The sequence below is a fragment of the Saccostrea cucullata genome, unplaced genomic scaffold, assembly GCF_032062105.1.
Source record: "Saccostrea cucullata isolate Sc308-1 unplaced genomic scaffold, CSIRO_AGI_Scuc_v1 ctg376, whole genome shotgun sequence".
Lineage (NCBI taxonomy): Eukaryota > Metazoa > Mollusca > Bivalvia > Ostreida > Ostreidae > Saccostrea > Saccostrea cuccullata.
Window position 1 is genome coordinate 151,564 of NW_026933720.1, and position 14,223 is coordinate 165,786.

Below are 14,223 nucleotides of genomic sequence, written 5' to 3' on the forward strand. Positions count from 1 at the left end.
TACATGTACAATGTATTAACGTGTACAATCAGAGAGTTTTTTTTCAACAAAAAAGCAAATGAACAATGCCTAGTTAGTGAATTTATAAATTCCATTTTCATTGAAAAAGCAGGTTATGCAAGGATATTAACAGTCTCGTTTAAAGTCAACAGTTTTTTGCAAATTATATGGTCGATACAATGACCTTGTCAACAAATACAATTTAGCGCTGACTATTGACTGACTGGCGTTTTTAATATACAGTTTTTGTTCAACTTGATATGGTTTAATAAGAAATGAGAACACTCATTTGTATCGGGAAAATTCTTGCCATAAAATGTTTAGGTATAACCTGAAGGTAAAAAAAAAATTGTTTACAATTCCACCCCTTACCAATTGCAATCGCTTAGAATGCAAGTAAGATTTGTTCACAGTCCTTAAAGATAAGCTACTGTAGTTGAAGATGACCCCTATCCAAATTACAACAAAAAGTAGTTATACTAGATTCTTATACAAAATATCGCACCTGGACGTATAATGCTCATGCACGGTTCGTGTTATTGGTCAACAGGGGATGCTCTCGTCCCCTAGGCACCTGATCCTACTGTTAACATTTCTAGGGGTCAGTTTTTTATGCCCTCTTTGGAGATCTGTATTGTTTATAGACTTTGTTTTAAGACCAGTCAATGTTCTGTATATAAGGTTCCGTTTGAACTTATACACCCCGTAAAATTAACATATCGATGTACATCGTTCCAACAAATAAATGAAATCCAAGGTATTGCACCTTGCATAACCAACTATTACGTAATAATATGACAAAGAGTTATTTGACAAACACTGAACATACATTTTATGATTTTAAATGTGATTGAGGAAAATTTACAGCATTTCCAATTCATATACCAACCGCGTTTTATTTGACCACTTGATATGTTTTAATGTAATGCGTAACTCGTGTTATTTTGTAAATATGTCTTCCTTCTTCACAAAATGAACTACAACTCTGACGTAGCTACCGTCCTGTAAGTAAATAAAGCATTTTTAATGAAAAAAATGAAATGAGTTTGAAAGTTTATCTCAATTAAAATTAAGAAATATTATTTTATACTTCAAAAGATACATAATAACGCTGGTTCCGTTTGTGTTGCTGGTCACGTGTATCATGCTTGCGTGTTGCTGGGACAGGTTTGGATGTAAAAAGAAGGCAGACAGTGGGCAGAGACCGACAATCAATGTAAGATATAAAAAACAAATAACTTTTGCTATAGATGAATAAATCATGCGCAAAACTTACATTGTGTTACAGAAATTTAATTCCAGGAAATCTTTTTTGTAGGACAGACTTTATTTTGTAAGTAATGAAGTGAATGGATTATCTATATGTGATCCGCCACAGTCCCCTGCAACTGGCTACAACTCCTGTTACGAAGATTCACCTCCACCTTATAACGAGGTCCAAGCTTTAAGTGAGGAAGACATACCGCACACAGCGTTCATTAACCCTTTAACTAACCAAGAGTGGGTGTCAGCGAGTTCTAGCGTACACTGGGTATGATTCTACACCAAAACTGTCAACACAGATTATAACGATACTATATTTACAGGTATTCATCAGGGAATGAGAAATATCTAGCGTATTTAATTTAGGAAAATATGTGTCTATGTTTGTATTGTAATTATGTTTTTGTTGTGAATTTTCAACTGTTTTTCTGTTCAAAATGTTTCACTAGTAATATTTCTAAACATGATACACACTATAAAGTTCCTTCATCTTGATACCCCATTATTATATTAAATCATGTTAAAATCAGTAGGAAGATCATTTAATCCACAGCTGCTTGCCTCTCAAAATTTCAGTGGTAGACTCAGGCGCCTAGAAAGATTAAGCACCCTCTGTAGGAGGCCGATCACACAACCTATGTATTAGGTAGACAAAACATACTGTAGTCATCCTCATTTTTAAAAAAAACAAAGGCTTAATAATTGAGATAAAACACCCTCGGACTATTTTTTTTAATTTCACGATCTTGACGAGGAGCGCACTGCGGGTGTGACCGGTCGGCAGGGGATGCTCACTGCCTGCTCCTATTTTATATTGTTGTTTGGACTTTGGAGCTTGAATACTGTTCGTATCTATCTCTGTTTTTTGCTTACAAGGTTATGAAAACGACGTTACGAAAACTCAGTATTTAATTTTTAAGGATGTTGTTGACATTTTTGCAGTATCAATATATCTGTCAATAGCCTGCTTTGGTTCTAAAAATGATAATATTCGGAGACTGCTCTTTATCATAAATCGATAAGTTGGGAGATGTAGGCAGCAGGTGATAGCAGGATATTACTTCATAATTCGTTTATCATACAATAATCATACAATTTAAATCTTAGTTGGTTCTTTTCGTCTATAGTCAGAATAACATCGTAATCTATGTCTGGTAAAGTATTTCTTTTTGGGTATTTGCATGATTTGGATACCTGCCAAAACTGAATTAAAAACCACCCAGACATATTTACATTGAGAAAAATCCTTTATATAGCTTAATATCATTTTAAAGAGGGCTTCATTGTTCAGCAAAATGTAAGGAAGAAGTAATAAAAGAAAACGTAAATAATTTCTCTCGGTATTTTGTACTACAGTGAATTGTGTTATTTTCAACTTGAAAACTAAACTTGTTATATCATTGGGAAAGTTAATTGTCAAAGTGATAAGTTATAAGAGTTTATTTATTAATCAGATGGAGAATAGTATTTCTCTTTGTTCACCTTATATCAGTCTGTTTGGGTATAATTTTGCCATCATTCGATTTTGATATTTAAATATTTCCTGATAAACTTCATCTTATATTGAACGACAAATTTCCTCTCGTCATTAGAAAATATTTTCCTTGATGCCACAGAAAAAGATGATTACGAATCAGGCAAAAAATAATCTATCAAAATAATTTCAAAACAATTAAAATGAACGAAAAGACGCTTTTATCAAGACTTCATTGTTATTTTTTTGAAACTGATAATTTAAAATCATGTGTATAATTATAGATATAAGTAAGTGTTTCAAAGCATCTTTAAATATTTGATATTTAAAAAATATTTAATTTCATTATATGGATAAATTATGATTTTCTGGTAATAAACAAATACTAGTACATTTGCTTCTGACTCAATTGTTTTTTTGGAAGGTGCCAAATTATTAATTTTTTTTTTTTTTCATATTTGAAATCCTTGCAGGAAAATAAATTTCGCTAGGATATATAGTGCGTGTCGCTGTGTCTTATGCATATAAATTAGTTTGCAACTTTCCCAGTTTTATTGGATTCTGATATAACAATAATTCACTTTGATACGTATACATCAATATAAAAATTCACTTTGTTTAGAGACTATAAATTTTTTAAGAATGTTTCTTAATGAATAAAACTTATTACTTTTTAAAAGTTACTGGTATCTATGCGTATGAGAATAAACTTGATTTTAAGGACAGATGATACAAACAAAAAATGGATGCCTGGATTGGTTTATATTTTTTGTCCTAATTTCATTGCAAATGATGCAAATAATAAATTACTAGAAAATAAAGAAATTGTAAACCTTCTGTGATGTTCAAAAGTATGCCCTTCTGAAACCATCTTTATTAATCTATGCAAATATTTTTCACTTAAAATTCCATTTTTATGCAAATTTGAATAAAAGAATTTAAACTACGCGGTGAAAGTTATTCATTTTATTCATTTAAACATGACCCAACTTGTTATTTTCAAATTCTTTTACAAAAGTTTGTTTGTATCATCTGCCCTTAAAATGTGAAGATTTCGAAATTTTCTTGTTATAAAATCTTATCGCGATAATATCTTTTCTCTCAAGTTATAAAGATATGCTGAACATAAACCCCATAAAAAGGAGTCACAGATAAAATTCTACATTTAAAAAAACATGATAAAATAAAACAAGTCGGATTTCACATTTCCTGGCAATATTCCGATATAGAATGTTTATTTCGTCTAAAAAGATTATATTTGAAATTTTTGTATTTTTTTTATATAGATACTTGGCAAAAAGGGATTGATACGCTGATTGAAAGAAAAATGATGGTCGAGAGTCCCAGCTCGCATTCTTCTTCTTCTTCTTTCTGCTCATTGTTGGGTTGTTTACTTTAACTATTCACATACTCTATATCAGATAAATATATATGAGATTGTGAAACTACTGACAGCTATTGTAGGTGATCACATGATTGTGTTCTCTAGATATAGCCGAAAAGTCTAAGTGATACGACACTTCTGTAAAAAATATGTAATCAAACCTAAGACATCAAGAGGCCAAAACTTAACTAAACAACGTGGAATGGGAAGTGAAAATCAAAACATTTTTCCCGTTTGGATGACATTGTACTTATGCTGTTGTACCAATGGAGTTATAGATGTATAGATATTTTATACAACAAAAAATCATTAATTTGATTATATTCTGAATCTTGTTCATGATATTCATGTTGTTTCAGGATGTTGAAAAACTGTGATATTTATATATATATATTAATGTACTAGTAAATATTTAATTTAAAATACATTATATTCTTGAAGTTTGTCTTGTTGTTGTTTTCAAAATGAAAATGAAATTAAAAATAAGCTGTCAAGACAATCTTGAGAAGTGTAACACTGTGTATAGAATACATGTAAAAGTCGTTCAATTTCTTGATTAAAAATACTTCAATTTAGTGAATAATTGTTAAAGATGAAGTTAAATAATATTATTACATAAAGATTTGAAATGTTTGTTCCAATTTTAAAAAATAGAATTCACATATGAAATTTACTTGCAGAATGAAGATAAAAAATAATCAGATTCGTTTATATATCTTACTTTTATATACTCCTACATACGATAAGGAGAAGCCAAGGGATCATAAAAAATCTTACTTAAACATTTCAATCTATGATAAGGCCTTGTTTTCAAAACCGAAAAAAGCACAGAAATGCTCGCTTTCTTAAAAAAAGGATATTGTGTAGAAGTAAATGACATTTATCATTTTGAGTTGTCTGATAAGAGGAGTCAATGGTAATGTGGGCAAACAGATCAAAATGAGGAAACATAGCCTTTCCTTCCCGAAGCATGGATTGTTTTAGTGTCCTTGCCTCCCTTCAAACAACTCACTCATATACAGTCACCAAATGCAACCCAAATGAACGCATGAATACAAAGAACGACGGCTTCATCAATTTTTCAGACCTACTGAAACTCTAGGATCCTAGCTTTTATTAAAACTTGCAAAAGATCTCTGGAGAAATATTCCAATAACCACTCCAAATTTTATGCTAGTATTTAAAGAGGCTTTACTTATCTGCCAATATATCCGTGACTGTAAAAAAAAGTTTTTGATATCCCTTTTTCATCAACTTGCTTGTCAATAGCTTGCCTCGTTTTAGAATTTGTTTGTAGGTAAAGGATATTCTTAGGCATCAAATCAATTGGTAGATATAAACCCCATATGCAGGTTATAACAATATATTGAGAAATGTTTGCGATGGCTAGAATTGTTGATGTCATCACGTTTATCGTACAATTATGCTGTTGGTCACCAATAATGTATTTTCTAGTAAAAAAAAGAAAGGCCAATATGAAACCGATATTGACGAGTCTGTTTTACCTGTCGACATATAAATGGAAGTTATTGTTTTTTGATAATACGTCGATCATCAATATAGTTAAATTTAGGATTGAAGACCACACCAAGTGTTTCTTCTTTTCATGCCTAAGATTTTTTTGAAGAAATTGTACTTCATATGAAAAACAGAAATATGTTTACTAATGATGGGACCAGAGCAATTAGAAGCAATGAAAATTCCAACAGATTTTGGTAGGCTTTATCTCGAAAACCTTTATATTTTCAAGTAGAAACTCAAACATCTTTTTAATTAATACATGTACAATGTATTAACGTGTACAATCAGAGATTTTTTTGTAACAAAAAGCAAATGAACAATGCCTTGGTAAGTGAATTTATGAATTCCATTTTCATTGAAAAAGCAGCTTATGCAAAGATATTAGCAGTTTCGTTTAAAGTCAACAGTTTTTGCAGATTATATTATTTATCGCTGAGCTGACTATTGTCTGACTGGCGTTTTTAATATAAAGTTTTTGTTCAACTTGATATGGTTAAATAAGAAATGAGAACACTCATTTGTATCGGGAAAATTCTTGCCATAAAATATTTAGGTATACCTGAAGGTAAATAAGGCCATTCAAAGTTTTTTCTCTGTTTAGCGTCCACCCATCTTTCAAAAACCTACCTACCTATTCGCAAAAAACACAAACCAAAACATAAAACACAGGCTTAAAAGTCATAAAAATGACGCCCTTCAAATGATTTGATCTAACTAGACTGCATTAATAGAAGATATATCTATTCTTAAGCAAAAACAAGGGATTAAATGCATAACATACACCGAATATAACTTACTGTACAGAATTAATTTGGAGAAATTGACAAAATTAAAAAATTTCGACTAAAGTAATCAATTTCAGGACTCCTGATGTTGTGTGTTTTTTCTTACATGGAATGTCAAAAACCAAGATGCATGCGGACGCTAAACATAGAAAAAACTTGGAATGGCCTAAAATTGTTTACAATTCCACCCCTTACCAATTGCAATAGCTTAGAATGCATGTAAGATTTGTTCACGGTCCTAAAAGATAAGCTAATGTAGTTGAATATAACCCCTACCCAAATTACAACAAAAAGTAAAGTTATACTAGATACTTATACATTACAAAATATCGCAGCTGGACGTATAGTGCTCACAGTATGTGTTATTGGTCAACAGGGGATGCTCTCGTCCCCTAGGCTGATCCTACTGTTAACATTTCTGGGGGTCAGTTTTTTATGCCCTCTTTGGAGATCTGTATTGTTTATAGACTTTGTTTTAGGACCAGTCAGTGTTCTTATATTAGGTTCCGTTTGAACCTATACACCCCGTAAAATTAAAAATATCAATGTACATCGTTCGAACACATAAATGAAAGCCAAGGTATTGCACCTTGCATTACCAACTATTACGTAATAATATGACAAAGATTTATTTGACAAACACTGAACATACATTTTATGATTTTAAATGTGATTGAGGAAAATTTACAGCATTTCTATTTCATATAGCAACCGCGTTTTATTTGACCACTTGATATGTTTTAATGTAATGCGTTCTCGTGTAAGTTTTTTTAAATATGTCTTCCTTCTTCACAAAATGAACTACAACACTGGCGGAGCTACTGTCCTGTAAGTAAAATGAGCATTTTTAATGGAAAAAATGAAATGATTTTGAAAGTTTAATCTAAATTGAAATTTAGTACATCATTTTATACTTTATAAGATACATAATAACGCTGGTTCCGTTTGTGTTTCTGGTCACGTGTATCATGATTGCGTGTTGCTGGGACAAGTGTGGATGTAAAAAGAAAGCAGAGGCTGGACAGGGACCAGTAATCAATGTAAGATATCAAAAACACACTGATCAGAAAAATAGTTATAGATGAATAAATTGTGCATAATTAAACATCGTTATAAAGATTCCAGAAAATCTTCTTTGTAGGACAGACTTTATTTTGTAAGAGATGAAGTGAATGGATTATCAATATATGATCCGCCACAGTCCCCTACAATTGACCACAACTTTTGTTACCACGATCCACCTCCTCCTTATGACGAGGTCCAAGCTTTAAGTAAGGAAAACATACCCCACACAGCGTTCATTAATCCTTTAACTAACCAAGAGTGGGTGTCAGCGAGTTCTAGTGTACACTGGATATGATTTGATACCAAAACTGTCAAACAGATTATAGCAATACTATATTTACAGGTATTCATCAGGGATTGAGAAATATCTAGTGTATTTTATATAGGAAAATATGTGTCTATGTTTGTATTCTAATTACGCTTTTGTGAATTTTCAACTATTTTTCTGTTCAAAATGTTTCACTAGTAATACCAAGGGTATTTTCTAAAAATGATACACACTATAAAGCTCTTTTTTTGATACCTAATTGCTATGTTAAATCATGTTAAAATCAGTAGAAGGATCATTTGATCCAAAGTTCCTTGACAAAAGCTCCGTCCTCTCAAACTTTCAGTGGTGGAATCAGGCGCCTAGGAAGATTTAGCTCCCCCTGTAGAAGGCCGGTCACATACCCCTATGCATTAGGTAGACGAAGCATACCGTAGTGAACCTCAGTTTAAAACACAAAAGCTGAATAATTGAGATAAAACACCCTCCTACGATTTTTTTTCTTTATTTCATGATCTTGACAAGGAGCACACTGCGGGTGTGAGCAGTGGGCAGGGGATGCTCACTGCTCCATGCCACCTGATCCTACCTCTGATGTTTTGGAGGTCCATGTTTGCTCTGCTCTATTTTGTATTGCTGTTTGGACTTTGGAGCTTGAATACTGTTCGTATATATCTCTATATATGTCATGAAACAAGTTAGCCAATACTACGACGTAAAAATTATGTTTTATTTGCTTTCAAGGTTATTAAAACAACCATATATGTTACGAAAACTCAGTATTTAATTTTTAAGGATGTTAATGGCATTATTGCAGCATTAACATATTTGTCAATAGCCTGCTTTGGTTTATAAAATGATAATATTCGGAGACTGCTCTTTATCAAAAATCGATAAGTTGGGAGATGTAGACACCAGCAGCAGGTGATAGCGGGATATTACTTCATATATTTAATTCGTTTATCATACAACAATCATGCAATTTAAATGTTAGTTGGTCCTTTTTGTCTATAGTCATTATAAAATTCTAATCTATGTCTGGTAAAGTAATTCCTTTTGGGTATTTGCATGATTTGGATACCTGCCAAAACTGAATTAAAAACCACACAGACATATTTATATTGAGAAAAACCCTATATAGCTTAATATCCTTTTAAAAAGGGCTTCATTGTTCAGCAAATTGTAAGGAAGAAGTAATTGAAGGAAATGTAAATATTTTCCCTCGGTATTTTATAAGGAAACTTCCGTGAATTATGTTTTTTTTTCAACTTGAAAACAACACTTGTTGTTATGTAATTGGGAAAGTTAATTGTCAAAGTGATAAGAGTCTATTTATTAATCAGATGGAGAATAGTATTTCCCTTTGTTCACCTTATACCACTCTGTTTGGGTATAATTTTGCCATCATTCGATTTTGATATTTAAATATTTCCTGATAAACCTCATCATATATTGAATATATTATATATTCTCTCGTCATTAGAAAATATTTTCCTTGTTGCCAGAAAAAAATAATTACGAATCAGTCAAGGAAAGAATCTATCAAAATAGTTTCAAAACAATTTAAATGAACGAAAAGGCGCTTTTATCAAGGCTTCATTGTTATTTTTTTTTAGACTGATTATTCATTTCAAATCATGAGTATAATTATAGATATAAGTAAGAGTTTCACAGCATCTTTAAATAATTGATATTTAAAGAATATTTCATTTTATAATATTATTGGATAAATTATGATTTTCTGGTAATAAACAAATATATTTGCTTCTGACTCAATTTTCTTTTTGGTAGGTGCCACATTTTTTTTTCATATTTAAAATCCTTTCAGGAAAAAACATTTTCGGCATGATATATGTTAGTTTGCAACTTTTTCCAGTTTTATTAGATTCTGGTATAACAATAACTCACTTCGATACTTATACACCATTAAAAAGACTCATTTTGTTCAGAGACTATTATTTTTTTAAGAATGTGTCTTAAATGAATAAAACTTATTACTTTTAAAAAATTACTGGTGCTATAAAATCTTACCGCGATTATACGAGGGCTGTTCAATAAATAATGTCCTGAACTGTATGACATACAATACAGATATCATATGACATTAAGCTTGACTTTCTCTCATTATTGAATCTTTAAAGAATTTATAACAGTTTATTTGACCACTTTTTATCACATACATGTAGTTTTACTGTGAAAAGCTGGGAAACAAGGGTTATTCGAGACACCGCATTATAAATGAATGGTAAAGAATCAGTAAACTAGAGTGAAAATAAAAGCTTCATTAAAGCTTCTGTAAAACTTGTTAAAAATCTCAAAGAAATGTTCACTGAAATATGTGACATTTACAGCAACCAATGCCTGTTTTATAGGCAAATGAGCGGATGGATTTCATTGATAAATAAATATAAATTGGGCATAAAAAATGGGTAAGGTCCTTGCCAACAAAAATTATAACAACTTATGTACTGTTTGCCAAATTTCAACAAATAATATTTGATGATGTATGATTGACTTTATGACACATAGCAAATTTGATAGACATCATTTAGGGATTAGTTTACACTCTTTTTAAGAAACATTTGACGGTAAAAAAGCTTAGTACTCAAAGGTCACCCTATATTTTGAAAAATGAGTGAAAACGACAGCGTGTACGAATGTCTTAACAAATACTTTAAAATATCAGTAATTGTGATTATCCACGTTTGTTTGATATTCAAATTAAACAGATAATGGAACTTGAATCTATTACTAAAAACCCTCAAAACAAAATTTACTATAAGATGTACTTGATAAAAACAGCGAAGATCTCACAAGAGCATAGAATCGCAAGAGCACAAAGACAGATTTATATGCAATTTTCTTAAATATTAGTTGCATTGTTGTTCAAATTCGTATTCGGGGAGACAGTTTAATTTCTAGAGGAATCTAAAAAGCAAATTGTTTGCAAAAAAAATCGAAAGGTTTATTAGAGGAAGGACCCAGAATCAGGAATCTACTACATTAAATTTCTTCATGACAGCGTCCAAATTCGCACGCCCTGAAGAGTAAAGGGGTTTTCGGGATAAACAGAAAGTTAAGTTTTTTCACATTAACAATATTCGCCAGATCTTTGACCTTTTGACTTGTTTCTATTTCCAAACTTGAAAAAACACCTTTCAGAAGGAAGAAACAAGCCCAGGAAATCATTGGATCTGCCATTTTCCAGTATACTAAGGTCATACCCAAAAATGAGTTCTAAAAACAATCAGAAATTGGATAAAAAATGTTACGGACATGTGTTTTAATTAAAAGAAATTAAGAAGTTAAATCACGAAGACTAAATCATTGAAAAGCGTCTTTTGCTTCTTTCCGAGCACCGAGGACATTATTTATTGAACAGCCCTCGTATTTCTTTTCTCTTAAGTTATAAAGACATACTGAACATAAACCACAGATAAATACTACCTTTAAAACATGGTAAAATAAAACATGTTGGATTTCACATTTCTTGGCAATATGCCGATATAAATATTTTTTTCGTCTAAAAATATTATATTTGAAATTCTTGTATCAAATTTATACTGATACTTGACAAAAAGGGATTGATACGCTGATTGAAAGAAAAACGATGGTCGTGAAATTGACACCTGAATACATTTACCGTATTAATTTAATTTTCAAAGTTAAACTCACAGGTAGTTCAAGTAAATCGCATCCACAACATGTCTACATCGGTCGTTTTCTTAAAGAAAAAAAAGACTGAAAAAAGTTCGTGTAAATAACCTCTGATGTGTAGTACTTAATCATATATATTTTAATTTAATAAAAACAGAATGCTGCAGTCCAAATTAAATAAAAGCTTTACTGTTAGCGCTTTCAGCCATGTTGGCTTTTCAGACAGTTATAAAAAATTCAAAACGTTGTCAATTATGTTACAAATGACGTTGTGATAATTTTAGGCTAAAATTATCACGACGTCATTAGCAATTTTTATTTGATAATAAAATGTTGTAGAAATCAAGCAGAACAAAATTAAAATGTTTTCAATAATAATTTTCAGAATTGTAGTTATCTGCAAATGTCGAAATGAATTCCAATTTTTATGAATATTTTATAGGTGATAGAAAATTTGACTTAAGTCTAAGTTTGTTTCTTGATCATGGAGCCTGATCGGGATATAACTGACAAATCCGTCGTCTATTCAGTGTATAAATAATGAACTAACAATAAGTATGAAAAACGTCAGTCATCATTTGTCTCAATGAAAAATTGTATTTGCTGTCAAGGTCATCGACCATAAAACTTACGAAATGATGAATTTAAACGAGACAGCAGAAAATCTTGTTTTATTAACTTGTTTGTCAATAATTTACCTCCTTTTAGGAAATTGTACATACATAGAGCATGCTCGTACATATCAAATCAACTGAGATATATAAACCCCGTATGCAGATGATAAAGGTATATAGCTGTATTAGTAAGGGAAATAGACGATAAAAAAGTTAAAATAGAATATTTAAATATGAAACTAATGTGTCCGACTCTGTGGTATCTTTTATCTCAAGTTCACCAGGATATATCGTATCGACAAAAGAATGGAAATTTCCATTGTTAATTGGCAATACATCGTCGATATACACTAGACAAAATTGCTAACGCACCACCTAAGAGACTTAATATTTTACTTTTAAAAACTTGTTTATGATGCATTTGATATATAAATATGTTACTTTAACAAAAAATAAGGCATATAAATATCAAACCTTATAAACAACTACAATGTTTATTGGAGAGTGACCATTTATAGAAAAAAAATAAAATCATGACAACTCCATTTTTGAAGATTTAGAAAAAAGTAACACCTAATGAGGCGTTTGACGCTAGAAGAACGTGCAAAAGTAGACAGGTTTGCGTCTGCAGGGGGTTCCTTCAGAAAAATCTGTAAAAAATTTAAAAAAACAATAAAACGCTTATGAATTCCATGAATTGTTCCAAATAGATTAATAAACATAAAAATGTTTACAATAGATAATCACGGCATTAAGTTAGCAGCATACACTAAGTTGAAAATTGGTCCACAAAACTGGGTCAACCGGAAGTGGAGTGAATTTGGTATGGACACTAAGGTATCAGATGATTACTAGGAGATATGGGAGTCAATGACTGTTTGTTATTTGATTTTTAACAGGGGGATCCTCCTGTGGCTATCTCAAAGACCCCTTTAGAGATCAAGAATTTCATATCTGTGGAAAAAATGGTGCGCAGTGCACAGCTGGAAATTAGTTTTCGGACAAGAAGGTCATTCAAGGATTTTTCCATGATGCCAAGACATTTTTCAATCCCACTGCTTTTGAAATAATGGCATATCATGTACACTAGAACCGATCCGGCAAATGTTCAATTCACAAATAAAAATGAACAAGTAGTGAGTTAGCAATATTGTCTAGTGCATCTAAATGCCGAGTTGAAGACAACAGCAAGTGTTTTCTTCTTTTCACGCATAAGATTTTGCCCAAATTCTGCTTCATATGAATACAAAAATATGTTGTTGGTAACAATTGGTACTTATGGGAATTCCAGTAGATTGTTGGAAGACCTGGTCTCCAAAAACAACATAGATATTGTCAATCAGCAACTCTAAGCATCTTTCTGATGTCAACTTCAGAGTACTTGTGCGTACAATAAGAATGTTTTTTTAAAAAAATAATTTTGCAAATGACCGATGACAAGGTAAGTATTTTTTTATTGCAAAAGCACCTGTCAATGATATAAAAAAGCCTGGACTTTAATTCATCGTGGGGAATGGTTGTGTATAAAGTTGAAAAATAAAGTTTTTAAGCCCTTGATTTTTGTAAAATCTTGTGATTTTAAACTGTCCAAAAGTTTGTTGGAATTTTTAAGCATCCACATCTGATTTACACCACTTCTTGAATATATTGTTGCACTCTCACAATCGACTTAATTTTTAAGTATCTTGAGTTTTATTTTTCGTACATGTTCCACGTTTACATAATATTTACGTACAAACGCACTATAAAAGATTTCAATTTTTTTTTTCAAAATTATTTAGCTATATCAATTTGAAATTTTTACTTAAGTCGTTTTTCAGTTCATGATCTTAAAGGAACATTTGCATTGAAATATGTTTTGGTCCCACATGACAAAGTTTGTGACATCGTATACTTTGTTTGTAAGGTTTATTATTACAACTGCTTTAGAAAACTTTTTTCACATGAGGTTACCTAACCTATACTCTTCAAGAAAATACTCATAAACAGTTCAAACGAAAGATGTCAATTTGTCCAAAATATTTGTTACAGATAAAATGTCAAACGATGTCAGTTGTATCAAGTATTTTTTCTCGTTTCTTTTTTGTTTGGCAAAATTTAGTTTTTCCTGTTCATCGATGAAAAAACGTGCAAAAATCATAATATATTTCGTTTAAGTGAAACAATTTTTAATATGGAATCAGGTTTGACCC

General features: G+C 31.1%; 2 protein-coding genes across 2 annotated transcripts; both read left to right on the forward strand.

Moving 5' to 3' along the window:
- The first annotated feature begins 926 nt into the window (after positions 1-926).
- Positions 927-4,561, forward strand: LOC134239092 (uncharacterized). Its single transcript, XM_062721250.1, has 4 exons — positions 927-1,004; positions 1,099-1,216; positions 1,319-1,586; positions 4,024-4,561. The coding sequence occupies exons 1-3, from the start codon at positions 973-975 to the stop codon at positions 1,535-1,537; spliced, it is 369 nt and encodes a 122-aa protein (XP_062577234.1). The 5' UTR covers positions 927-972; the 3' UTR covers positions 1,538-1,586; positions 4,024-4,561.
- A 2,652-nt stretch (positions 4,562-7,213) lies between these two features.
- LOC134239093 (uncharacterized) lies at positions 7,214-9,394 on the forward strand. Its single transcript, XM_062721251.1, has 3 exons — positions 7,214-7,255; positions 7,350-7,467; positions 7,569-9,394. Exons 1-3 carry the CDS (start codon positions 7,224-7,226, stop codon positions 7,785-7,787), a joined length of 369 nt encoding a protein of 122 aa, XP_062577235.1. The 5' UTR covers positions 7,214-7,223; the 3' UTR covers positions 7,788-9,394.
- Positions 9,395-14,223: the final 4,829 nt, after the last annotated feature.

Coding starts and splice junctions, on each gene's coding strand:
- LOC134239093 (XM_062721251.1), top strand. CDS start 7,224: ATGAACTACAACACTGGCGGAGCTACTGTCCT. Junction 7,256..7,349: donor ACTGGCGGAGCTACTGTCCT/GTAAGTAAAATG, acceptor ATACTTTATAAG/ATACATAATAACGCTGGTTC. Junction 7,468..7,568: donor GACAGGGACCAGTAATCAAT/GTAAGATATCAA, acceptor TCTTCTTTGTAG/GACAGACTTTATTTTGTAAG.
- LOC134239092 (XM_062721250.1), top strand. CDS start 973: ATGAACTACAACTCTGACGTAGCTACCGTCCT. Junction 1,005..1,098: donor TCTGACGTAGCTACCGTCCT/GTAAGTAAATAA, acceptor ATACTTCAAAAG/ATACATAATAACGCTGGTTC. Junction 1,217..1,318: donor GGCAGAGACCGACAATCAAT/GTAAGATATAAA, acceptor TCTTTTTTGTAG/GACAGACTTTATTTTGTAAG.